The following is an 11,725-nucleotide window of genomic DNA, read 5'->3' on the forward strand; positions in this document are numbered from 1 at the left end:
GAAGATAGTTTATTTATGCCAATTATTGCTCATCATCCTGGTGAAATACTATTTAACAGTTTTATTGTTTTGGACGAGATCTAAAGTGAATATTAGTGGAAATCCTGGAAGTTATTCCCTGGACATCCCATAAAGCAAACTGTCAAACTGATTCCCTCAGTAACTATTAATAAATGATAGCACTTCCAGTCTGAACAACTTACAGAGTAACACTATTTAAACAAACAATGTTATTAATACCATATTGGCTTGTAATAGTTAATGAGACTGACCGGGGGAGCTGAGAGATGTACATGGTTGAAATGATACATTTGCAGAAGTACCCGAGCTAGCGACGATCATGGCTGATGTTAATTTCGTGTTTTTCATCCTCCCACTCAATTCCTCTGCTAACATCTTCAGTATTTGCTATTTTAAAAGTATAGATGTTGTAAAATTAACAGGTGGAAAAGAAAGGAAAAAGGGGGCCAATTTGTAGTTCAGCCTAATGATTTTTAAAATGTGATGCTAAAGCTGACCATTACTCTTCAAAATATTTTCCCTTCCTTTCTCATCAATTCAATTGATAATATAATAATAAATGACGTGTTGTCATGCTCTGTGTGATTTTTAAGGGGAGGGAGAAAAGACAGTTGTGAAACCCATATCTTTATTTTCCAGTCCAGTAAGGGATCTGAAATTAAGAGAATTTCTTTTCAGTTTCATCCATTTTTAAAATAATCCCATTTTGAAAATAAAGACTGATTTCAGCATTTACATCACTGACATTTGCCCTTTTGCATTGAAAACAGATTCTTCCAATAATATGCTTGCAACGAATTTCTTCGTCTGAGGAAATTCATATCAAGATGTTAAATTAATTTCAAGTCAGCTTTCTGTTATTCACAGAGGTTAATATCTGAGTTTTGTACGGCCACAGAAACTGCACCACCTGATAATGGCTTCCAGCTTTGAAACCTAAATACGCTAACCTGATTAACAATTGTTGTTGGAAAGAATCATTTTACCAGGTCATTGTCATTAGCTGCTGCAAATTGGGGGCAGGGGATAATTTATGAAAACTCTGGCAACAGAGCGGATTAGCCAAATACAAGGGAAACCCAGATTTTAGTAGGAGTTGGTTTGCAGTTTGCTCTTACAGCTGGCAGACTAAAAGTTCCAAATGTTCAGAGAGTGAAGAATAAAGCTTCAGATTTCATTAATGATCATTGCCATAGGATTACACTTCAAACTTAGAAATTCATTATTCCTTAGTATTCTATAATAGCCGGAACATGAACTCATTTAAGGAAAAATATTTTGCATTAAAACTAAAGGTTTTAACACGAACCAGAAACTCATGAAACTTTTTTTCATGTAATCAACATTCCTTGTGCTGATACTTTTAGGGAACAAAGTGGAGAGACTGCCAACTGTGGGGAAAGGGTTTATATTTTGCATTCATACCAATTATCGAGAGGAAAAAATGAATTCCCTTATACCTTAAATGCTACCTCTGTCTCAAACTATGTGTTCCTAAAAATAAATCTCTGCAGTAAAAACTTAAGTCATTTTGCAATGGACAGCAAAGGATTTTTTTCTTCTAATTCTTTAATTCCATGTTGTCTTTTTGAACCACTTTTTAAAATCTTCATAACTTGCATCAATTGTAACACTGCTGTGTCCGTTGCCTGCCTTGTTTTGAATGCACAGATTTCTTAATTGCATTCCCACATAGTTATTTGCATGTCTTCACAGTAAATTATCTATTACCTACAGACCACCGTCTCTTACATAGATTTTCTTCTTCCTCATTGGCTGAATTTTTTTGCTTCTTCCTTATTAGTTAAGTCGCTGTACTTTCTAATTGGTTATTTTCTAATTTTGTTATTCAATCATATTATGCAAAACCTTGTCCCCAATTACATCCACCAAAACAATTGCATCCAATCCCATTGACACAACCAAAACATCCCTAAGATGCAGTCCACCATGACAGTCCCCATTCAGACTGAGAGGAAAGTTTTTGATAATAATATGGTATTATGCTGTGTGTTCTAGTGTATGTGGATTATCATAAACTGCTAGGAATAAAATGACAAAGAGATTACCTGCACAAACTTGGAAGTACAACGATGTCGAGAAACCTAGGCCTCCAGAAACTGTGGACTCGACTCAAGAAGTCGACATCCTGTGTTGCATCTGATAGTGTTGTCCTCCTACCCCCACCCTTGCCTTTGCAGCCTCAGCTCCTATTCTACTTTAATTGATTTTATTCAAACCACTTCCTTACGACCCATCCCTGCTACCTTAAACCCAGCACCAACCTTACCATAAGCCTCAGCACTGGCCTCCACCCACCACCTAGACCTACCTGCCTGCCATGTTTGGCCCAACTACTAGCAAACACTAGCTAATCTAAGCTCTTCCTGTGAGAAATTTGTCAGGCAATGTAAATCATAAAAATAAAAATTAAAAGTTCTCACCTGAAATACAAACCTATGTTTCTCTTTCACATGTTGATTGGCATTTCCAATAAAAACAAACGTGTTTCTTCTTTATATCTAAATTAAAGCAATGTTTTAGCCAGTCTGGTCAAGTCAGTCCTGCTGTACAGAATGAGCATGGAATAGTCACAGCTCCGGTTAGCTCTTCAGCTCACATCAGCTTTCATTACACTGAAAGAAAGACTTGCATTTATATAGCATCTTTCACAACCATCAGGCTGTCCCAAAGGGCTTTACAGCCAATGATGTACTTTGTAAGTGTAGTGGGAAAACACAGCAGCCAATTAGGGCAAAGCAAGATCCCACAAACAACAATGTGATAATGACCAGAGATGGACTAGTGATGTTGATTGACAGGTAAAATTTGATCAGGATAGTGGGGAGAAGTCCCCTGCTGTTCTTTGAAATAGTGTCATGCGAACCTTTACGCCCACCTGAGAGAGCAGACGGGGTCTTGGTTTAATGTCCCATTCGAAAGACAGCACCTTGGACAGTGCAGCACTCCCTCAGCATTGTGCTGGAATGTCAGCCTAGATTTTTTGTGCTCAAGTCCTGGAGTGGAACTTGAACCCACAACCTTCTAACACAATTAAAATACTGTCAGAGATTGGTGTTGAATCCTCAATATAGTAAAATGGCAGTAGGGTATTGAGAAGAATGTTATAATGTTTAAAATGGAAGGTGATAAACTGATTGGAACACAAAGTGGAAGGAGACAGGTTAGCCTTATGACCACTGAGCTGTAATTCTAAAACTGAATCACAGTGTAAGAGCTGGGCAGTTCCTCACAGGGTAAGTACGCTAATTAGAAGGAAACTTCTCAGTGTCCTGTGCTGACACAGTTCCCAGCAACTACTTCAAAATAGCAGAGACAGGGATCTAAGAACAGCTCTTCTGCCATCTCAGTCAAAGAAGGTACATGATACAGAAAGGACAAAATTGGGGGTGAGATTACAAAATGCTTGCAGTGGCCAAGCAAACAGTTTGCTGTTAGTGAGAAGATCTTAACACTTCTTCACTAGAAAACCCGATTATTTAATTCCTAGAATACTGCACGCTGCTTCTTCTGAGTATCTTTTGTTTATTAATAGGTGAAACTACATTTCAAAAGGTTTTAAAAACAAGAAATGCTGGAATCACTCAGCAGGTCTGGCAGCATCTGTGGAAAGAGAAGCAGAGTTAACGTTTCGGGTCAGTGACCCTTCTTCGGAACTCTTTTATTTCAAAAGGTTTTGATTGATTCCGCTAACTTTGATTTTGTGTTCTTAATGCTGTATATAACAGCTGCAAAAATGAGCAATTTTTCATTGGAATGCTGTACCTGAATAAATATCTTGTGGTTTTCTTGGTCTTGTACTGTTTTGTGATATTAGATATTAATTCCATGTAGTTGTTTTATTGCAGCTGATGTGTTTTATGTGCATTCACATGTTCGAATACTGCATCAGTAAAGTTTAAATAAACTAGAACTACACATTTGTTTTTTTTTAATCTCTTGGTAAAGCATCAATCAAACTAAGAAGTGTCTTTTCTCTCTCTTGCCCTCCAAATTTTGGTTTGAGCCGCTACGTGTCGACTCTGGCTGGTGTTTATTGGGTCGTGGCCCCTCATTTGCCTGAGAGGACGAAGGTTTTGAAGGAGCACAGAGAGTTTTCCTTCTAGTACTTTCTGTTGCGGTAGATGCACTGGAAGGAAGTTACTGCCAATCCCCTCATTTCTGTGAGCTTACAATTTTGCAATTACAATGAAAAGAAAAAAAATGAATGAATTTTATTTACATAGCTTCTTTGACGGTCACCAACATCTCAAAGTGCTTCAGAGCCAATGAAGTACTTTTGAAGTGAAGTCACTGTTGTAATGTAGGAAACACGGCAGACAATTTGCGCACAGCAAGCTCCCACAAACAGCTATGTGATCATGACCAGATCATCTGTTTTATGATGTTGATTTGGGAGGGGTTCTCCCTGTGACCGCGTGGGTTTTCGCCGGGTGCTCCGGTTTCCTCCCACAGCCAAAGACTTGCAGGTGATTGGTAAATTGGCTGTTGTAAATTGCCCCTAGTGTAGGTAAGTGGTAGGGAATATGGGATTACTGTAGGGTTAGTATAAATGGGTGGTTGGTCGGCACAGACTAGGCGGGCCGAAGTGCCTGTTTCAGTGCTGTATCTCTAAATAAAATAAAATAACATAAAAATATTGTCCAGGACATTGGGGAGAACTCCCCTGCTCTTCTTCAAATTAGTCCAACGGGATCTTTTACATCCACCCGAGAGGGCAGACAGAGCTCGATTTAATGTCTTATCCAAAAGACGAAAGAAGTGTGATTTTCAAGAATCTGATTCACAAATACCCCCATTTTTGCCAGCAAGGCTCAACCATCCATTTTCTGTTGGTAAATCAGGCAATTGTTTGTGGAAAACTCAAACACAATGACAGGAAAGAAAGCCCATTGCTACTTCTCTTCCTCTATCAAGCCAGCTGCCTCAGTCAAATTTTACTGTAAGAAATGGCAGTCAAATAATCTTACAACATCTTAAGAAAATGAACTGAATTATAGAAATAGCTCTCTCTCTTAGAAAGAAGGAAACTATAGCAGGTGGCCAGGCTGACAGACACAGGGAGCCACAGGCCTGTGATCTCTGCCAAGGACATGACTCTAGCACAGGGTCTAAAACAAAACATTCCTAAAGCTGATAAGATGGAGCCTCAGACCCTCTCTAGAAAAGTGTCTGGCAGAAGTTAATAAATAATACCAAGCAAGAGATAAGCTAGAAGGTGATTTCAGGGCAGAGTGATGGGCAGAGGTGAGGTTTACTTTGCGTACCTGTCCCTTGGTGATTGGGCAAATGGGATTGAACAAGTGATTGACATGGGAAACTCACCAGCCTCTAGAAGTAACATTTATAAACAGATACTCAGGAGGGAAATCTTCAGCCTTCTTCAGGTGGAAGAAGACCGGAGTTGATCTGCACAACACTTTGGTTAACTAAAGAAAACTGAGAGCAGAAAGTACTGCAGCCACCAGCTACTGTCACAACCATGCATAGAGAAATTATGAAGTATATAATGAACTTACAAAACAAACCCAAAATTTCCTAAAAAACAAGATGGAGTTGACAGGTCAGGTGACCTTATCCTATACTGCCAATACACAAACTACAAGATCCCTGAGTCAATCTTCATGTATGAAACCAGTGTTGGAGAAGGCATTAAAATGTAAATGGCCCATCCTGTGTTAATGGCTACCTTTCTTCAACAAATTGGATTAACAATGGCATGGCAGACGCAGATCTGAATTTTATTATCCCGCCGGTGTGCAAAATGGTATGATATCAGTGGCTGCACTGCCAAGATTGTATGGCGGGTGGCCATTTAACATGATGATGGTGACTGTTCCCCCAATCATGTGGTCGGGTGGCAATGACAATGCTGTTCACAGCATCACCTGGTGCTGGCGCCATCTTTAAAAGACTGATTAGTGTGCTTTCATCAATATCTCCGTGAGGCTGCACTTCTGTGTTGTTATAAAAACTTTCTGATCTCTACAAGCAGCCTCCCTGGCTCCCCACCCTCTTCACAGATAAACCACTTGCTGTGTTCTCTCCCCAACTCCACCCCCACTTCACAGACAAACCACTTTCAGAGTTCCCCGCCCCCCCCCTCCCCCCCCCATACACTTCCCCTAGATAACCCCTGTAAAGCCACTGACCCTCTCAAGGCACTGGAGACTCTTGTCTCGGTGACGCCAGCTTCTTAAAGACTCAAAACTGAAGAGCCATGGTGTCACTCATCTAACTCAAGATTGTGAACACCTGGTAAGATCGCAATGAATGACATCCAAATGTATGCTAAATAATATTTAACAGATGTAAGTGATCATGCCATCAGGTCAGGGTGGAAGTGCTGCCATGCCATTTCGTCACCTCCAACAGAATCGAGCGGTAGCATTTTAGCATTGAGTTCTGTGACAGACATCTCCACACAGATTCTCTGCCCTCCCCCAGCCTGAAATCCCGCTTCCAGAGGACCATAAAATCCAGCCCATAGTGTCTCCAAATTCAAACTCAAATGAATGGGTGTGAAAAAACTCCACTTTATCAAAAAGGAATGAAGATGGATGATACTCAGAACCCATTGTCTAACAATGGCCACAACATCAGACACCCTTTGTGAGGACAAGGGTAAAGACAAATCATGGTCACATGACAGAAACCAGAAACCAGGGGTCTGATAAGGAGCTTAATAAAAGTATATATATATATATATATACTTTTATTAAGCTATTGAGTTGGATGAGTGACACCATGGGTCTTCAGTTTTGAGTCTTTAATATATATATATATATATATATTTTAATTTATTCTTTCATGAGATGTAGGCATCGCTGGCAAGGCCAGCATTTGTTGCCCATCCCTAATTTCCCTTGACAACTGAGTGACTTGCGAAGCCATTTCAGAGGGCAAATGTGATGGGTCTGGAGTCACATATAGGCCAGACTGGGTAGGGATGGCAAATTTCCTTCCCTAAAGGACATTAGTGAACCAGATGGGTGTTTATGTCAATTGATGATGTTTCCATGGCACCATTACTGAGACTAGCTTTCAATTCCAGATTTTAAGTAATTAATTGAATTTAAATTCCATCAGCTGCCATCGTGGGAAATGCTGGGCAGACAAAGACAGAGAGAGTGAGAGAGAGAGAGTGATTTAATCTGCTCCAGCTGAAGAAGAAGGACCCTGCTTAAGAACACCATCTTTAAACCACAAGAAGGCAGTAAAGCAGTAACTGGAAGTTGCCTTGAACTCCATACCTGAGAAATTGTACCAGGTTTTCAACATTGAACTGTGACTGAGATACAACAAAATAAAGTCTGCAACAATGCACTCGCCCTCCTGAAACTTTCCAACTTTTGTCTTCAGAAAACCAGGAAAAAGGAAAACAGGCCTGCTCCATTTTTAAATCTTTACCTGCCCCCCAGGGAAGAACTCAAAGTTTACAGTGAACTCTTTTAAAAATCATCAGACCTAAATGCATGTTATATTTTAATCCCTATCTTTTCTTGAGTGTGTGTTTGCACCTCAGTGTGCATGTGAGAGTGGGTGAAGTTGCGAATATTTTCAGGTGTTTATTTATTTATTTATTTAGAGATACAGCACTGAAACAGGCCCTTTCGGCCCACCGACCAACAACCATCCATTAATACTAACCCTACAGTAATCCCATATTCCCTACCACCTACCTACACTAGCGGCAATTTATAACGGCCAATTTACCTATCACCTGTGTTGTTTAATAAACATTTATATTTCTTTAAACCCATGAGAAAACCTATCATTTTTCTGTTTGTTGACCATTAAAATGCTGAGGGGTTAAAACACATGGTGGCGCAGTGGTTAGCACCGCAGCCTCACAGCTCCAGCGACCCGGGTTCAATTTTGGGTACTGCCTGTGTGGAGTTTGCAAGTTCTCCCTGTGTCTGCGTGGGTTTCCTCCGGGTGCTCCGGTTTCCTCCCACATGCCAAAGACTTGCAGGTTGATAGGTTAATTGGCCATTATAAAATTGCCCCTAGTATAGGTAGGTGGTAGGGAAATATAGGGACAGGTGGGGATGTGGTAGGAATATGGAATTAGTGTAGGATTAGTATAAATGGGTTGGCATGGACTCTGTGGGCCGAAGGGCCTGTTTCAGTGCTGTATCTCTAAACTAAACTAAATTAAAACATTTTTAGTAAACACGCTGTCTTTAGTCAGTTGAGAGGTGAAAAAGGGAAACCCCACCCCTATCATTTGCACCTGTCTGTGACGCTATAGAGACCAGCATTTACTCTGCATCATCTGTCCGTTCGTCCGCCGGGTCACAGGTCATATATCATTTTTGTCTATTTAGCTTATGCACCATATTTAAACTGTTGCTTCTTAATAAACTGCTTTAAAATCACTTATGAGCTCGATCCCCTTTTTTGGATAATCTGTGACTCCTGGACCAAATCTGACACTGCACATGATAAAAATCCACTGTGAAAGTCAACCTTTCTTAAGGTTCAAAAGGCTTTCCTAAATGTTATACTTACCAAGGTGAAGGATGTTAATCTTGGAGAATGGCCTGCTTTCACATTCACATGTCTCCCAGTATCAAGATCAAGCAGTGGGTAAAATGTTTCTTCCATTCTGCTCTAACACTGTGCCTCAGTGTCCCATGAGGATACGTTTAATATTATCCCCCAATTCTGCAATTAGATGGCATATTACTGCATTTTTTCATGGGGATCATTTACCCTGATGTGGTTTAAGAGAGATATAATCACTTCAACTATTTGGGACACCAGACTGTGCCAATCTGTGAGGGATAAATGGTGACACTCTTGGTAGTGAAGATGTTTATTACATTGTTAACAGATGTGACTGGAACTACAGGTTTGGTCGTAGAGGCAAGGTTCCCGTGAACGTTTTCAAAAGATGTAGATTTAATATATAATACAGATAGCAAATATATTATTTGCTTAAAAAATAACAGCACATAATTGAATTTGCAAAATCAAAAGCAGTTTGTAAATACCAGTTATGCCATCAAATGGCGGAAAACACTGCGTCTAATACGCTTGCCTCAGGAAAGCACATTACCACTGTATGAGGCATACCACTTCAGTGCTACCAACCACAATATCATGTGTTACTTGATAAGTGGTGCTAATCAACCTCCGGATTGGGCTAAAAACCAAAGCTTGCAATGTTTGCTTTAAACTTTAGATAATACGACAAGCTGAAGATTGCCAGCACAGTTACACAAACAGGTCGGGTTAGGGTGGTTGATTCGGTCAGCTATGAAAATGATGGCAACCCCATTGGAAACAACTGCTTGGTATGACTATCAGACCTACCCAGATCTCTTTTGTGAATTCAAGGACATGAACTATGCCAAAAATTTTGTCGTATCAATCTACTGTTTGGTTTTCATTGTTGGCACCTTTGGAAATGCTGTCGTGATCATTATCATGAGATCAAAGAGGAAGTCCAGGCGTTTAGCTGATATCTTTGTCACCCAGTTGGCAATTGCAGACTTAGTTTTCCTCCTCACGCTACCTCTCTGGGCAGTTTCAACTGCCCTGGATCACCACTGGCTCTTTGGCGGAGGTCTGTGCAAGATCTGTAGCTACATCGTGGTTGTCAACATGTACTCCAGCATATTCTTCTTGACTTGCATGAGCATCGACAGGTACATGGCCATTGTATTGTCAGTGAGGTATGGCTACCTGAGAAGCAAACGGTATGCCGTTGTCACCAGTCTGCTGATCTGGACACTCTCACTCGCATTAGGACTACCCACTCTCTTTTTCCGAATCATGGTGAACTACGATGACAGGTGGATCTGCTCTGAGATCAACACACCCCCCAGGAACACTTTCACCCTGGTCACCAGGTTCATAGCCTTTGTTTTGCCCCTGGGCGTCATCACGGTGTGCTACTGCTCGGTGGGCATCAAACTTTACAGACACTTCAACAAGATGAAAAAGGAGGAAAAGAAGAAAAGGAAATCGATTAAAATCGGTTTATGGATAATCATCATGTTCATCTTGTCCTGGCTTCCTTACAATGTCTTGAAGACCATGGATATGTTGGTCCAGTCCTCGACCATCCAGGCTTCGTGTGACACCCAGGAAGCAGTGAGTAAAGGTATCAAGCTCTTCACCTGTCTGGCATTCATCAACAGCTGTGTCAACCCCATTGTCTACTTGGTTTTCGATCATCATTTCAGGGAGAGATTTTTCCAGCTTTTGCCCTGTGAGGTGGTCAGGGCATTGAAGGTTCATTCGTCAACATCCCAGCCTGAATCGACCAGATCTCAAAGGCGCAACTCCTCATTCTGCAAAGAGGAAGAAACAGTCACCGCAACTAAGATCAGTTCCTAATCCAAGTCCAAATGTTAAAGTGAGGGTGTAAAGGTAAACTGTGCAACTTTAATAATGTTTAAAGTTCTGATTGTTTTCTGCAGTGCTACAGCAATAAGTGCTAAATGTGAAACCCTCATTTTGATCACAAACTCTCCCTGTTTTATATTTAGATCAGATGTTTAACACAACATCAAATCCCCAAAAGTCATGAAGGCATCTCAAAGTCAACTGAAGAAACAAACAACATTGGGCATCAAGAGTTAGTCTGATCGTAACTGCTGGCTGGAAACTAGTTCCAGAGAGATTGCTTTTTAAATGCATAACACGGGTCAGATGGGTTAATGCAGCTTAATATGTCGAGATTTTCCTCAAACAAATAAGTCAAATCAGTTTAGCAAATGTTTAAAATGTTGGAATTAAATGCTTGTGCAGTCAGATCTGTGCAGTTTCTTCCTTTGAATTAAGAATTAGGAAAATAATATAAATGCGCAAAGTATATATAAAATCAGAACATCTAGCAGACGTACAAATACACTCAAGTAAATTAAAAGGGTATTTTCTGTGTCTTCCAGTGCTTAGCAGCTTTAAAATTCAATGTAACTTATTTGTGTGATTTTAATTCACTTAATCGTTGAAAAGCATTCCAAAAAAATGAAATATTAGATGTTGTTCCTGCTTTAAGAATACAAACCTTTGAAATGGTGCAGCAGAAAGGCAGATATCCAGCACCGGAGAGTAAAACTTCTTTCTGTAAGTACTGATCTTTCTTAATGCCCTGCAACCTGTGTGGTTTACACACAGAAAATTGCCAAATAATATTGAAAACGATTCTGAACTAGCAACAACATGTAACTCACACACATTCCAAACATTGCAACTCAGATCTGATCTGCTACATTTTGTTGAATTTAATATATTCTCATTTATTGTTGTTACATTTATTTTATTTTTTTTGCCCTGTAATTTAACCATCCCGACAGTTACCAGTTTTACCATTACAGGACATGGTTGAAGAAAAAAAATCTTCTTTTCGGAAGAAACCGCTTTATCTCTCCTCACTCACCTCCTGTTTACTGCTGAACACTAACTTGAGAAGTGACCCCTGGTGCTGCTCAGAGTGCACACGAACCAATTCGCACAGTGGGCTGAATTTTGTTTGAGTTCCCGTGGCAGGAGGAGCCAGAAGATTGTGGCAGCAGTAGCCTGCCATGAAGCCCGACGCCAGAATTGCCGGGCCCCATCCTCCTGGAGGCGGCAAGGCTCCGTGGCTGCCTATCCGCCGCTTGGCAATGGGACCCGACTTTTTAAGTATTGAAATAAAGGTCATGAATACATTTATCTAAAATTCCCC

The 11,725-nt window shown here is 40.4% G+C and overlaps 1 protein-coding gene across 1 annotated transcript; it reads left to right on the forward strand.

Moving 5' to 3' along the window:
- Positions 1–9,253: 9,253 nt before the first annotated feature.
- On the forward strand, positions 9,254–10,698 carry LOC137385048 (apelin receptor A-like). Its single transcript, XM_068059797.1, has 2 exons — positions 9,254–10,425; positions 10,545–10,698. The coding sequence occupies exon 1, from the start codon at positions 9,307–9,309 to the stop codon at positions 10,390–10,392; it is 1,086 nt and encodes a 361-aa protein (XP_067915898.1). The 5' UTR covers positions 9,254–9,306; the 3' UTR covers positions 10,393–10,425; positions 10,545–10,698.
- Positions 10,699–11,725: the final 1,027 nt, after the last annotated feature.

Source organism: Heterodontus francisci, chromosome 27 (genome assembly GCF_036365525.1).
Source record: "Heterodontus francisci isolate sHetFra1 chromosome 27, sHetFra1.hap1, whole genome shotgun sequence".
Lineage (NCBI taxonomy): Eukaryota > Metazoa > Chordata > Chondrichthyes > Heterodontiformes > Heterodontidae > Heterodontus > Heterodontus francisci.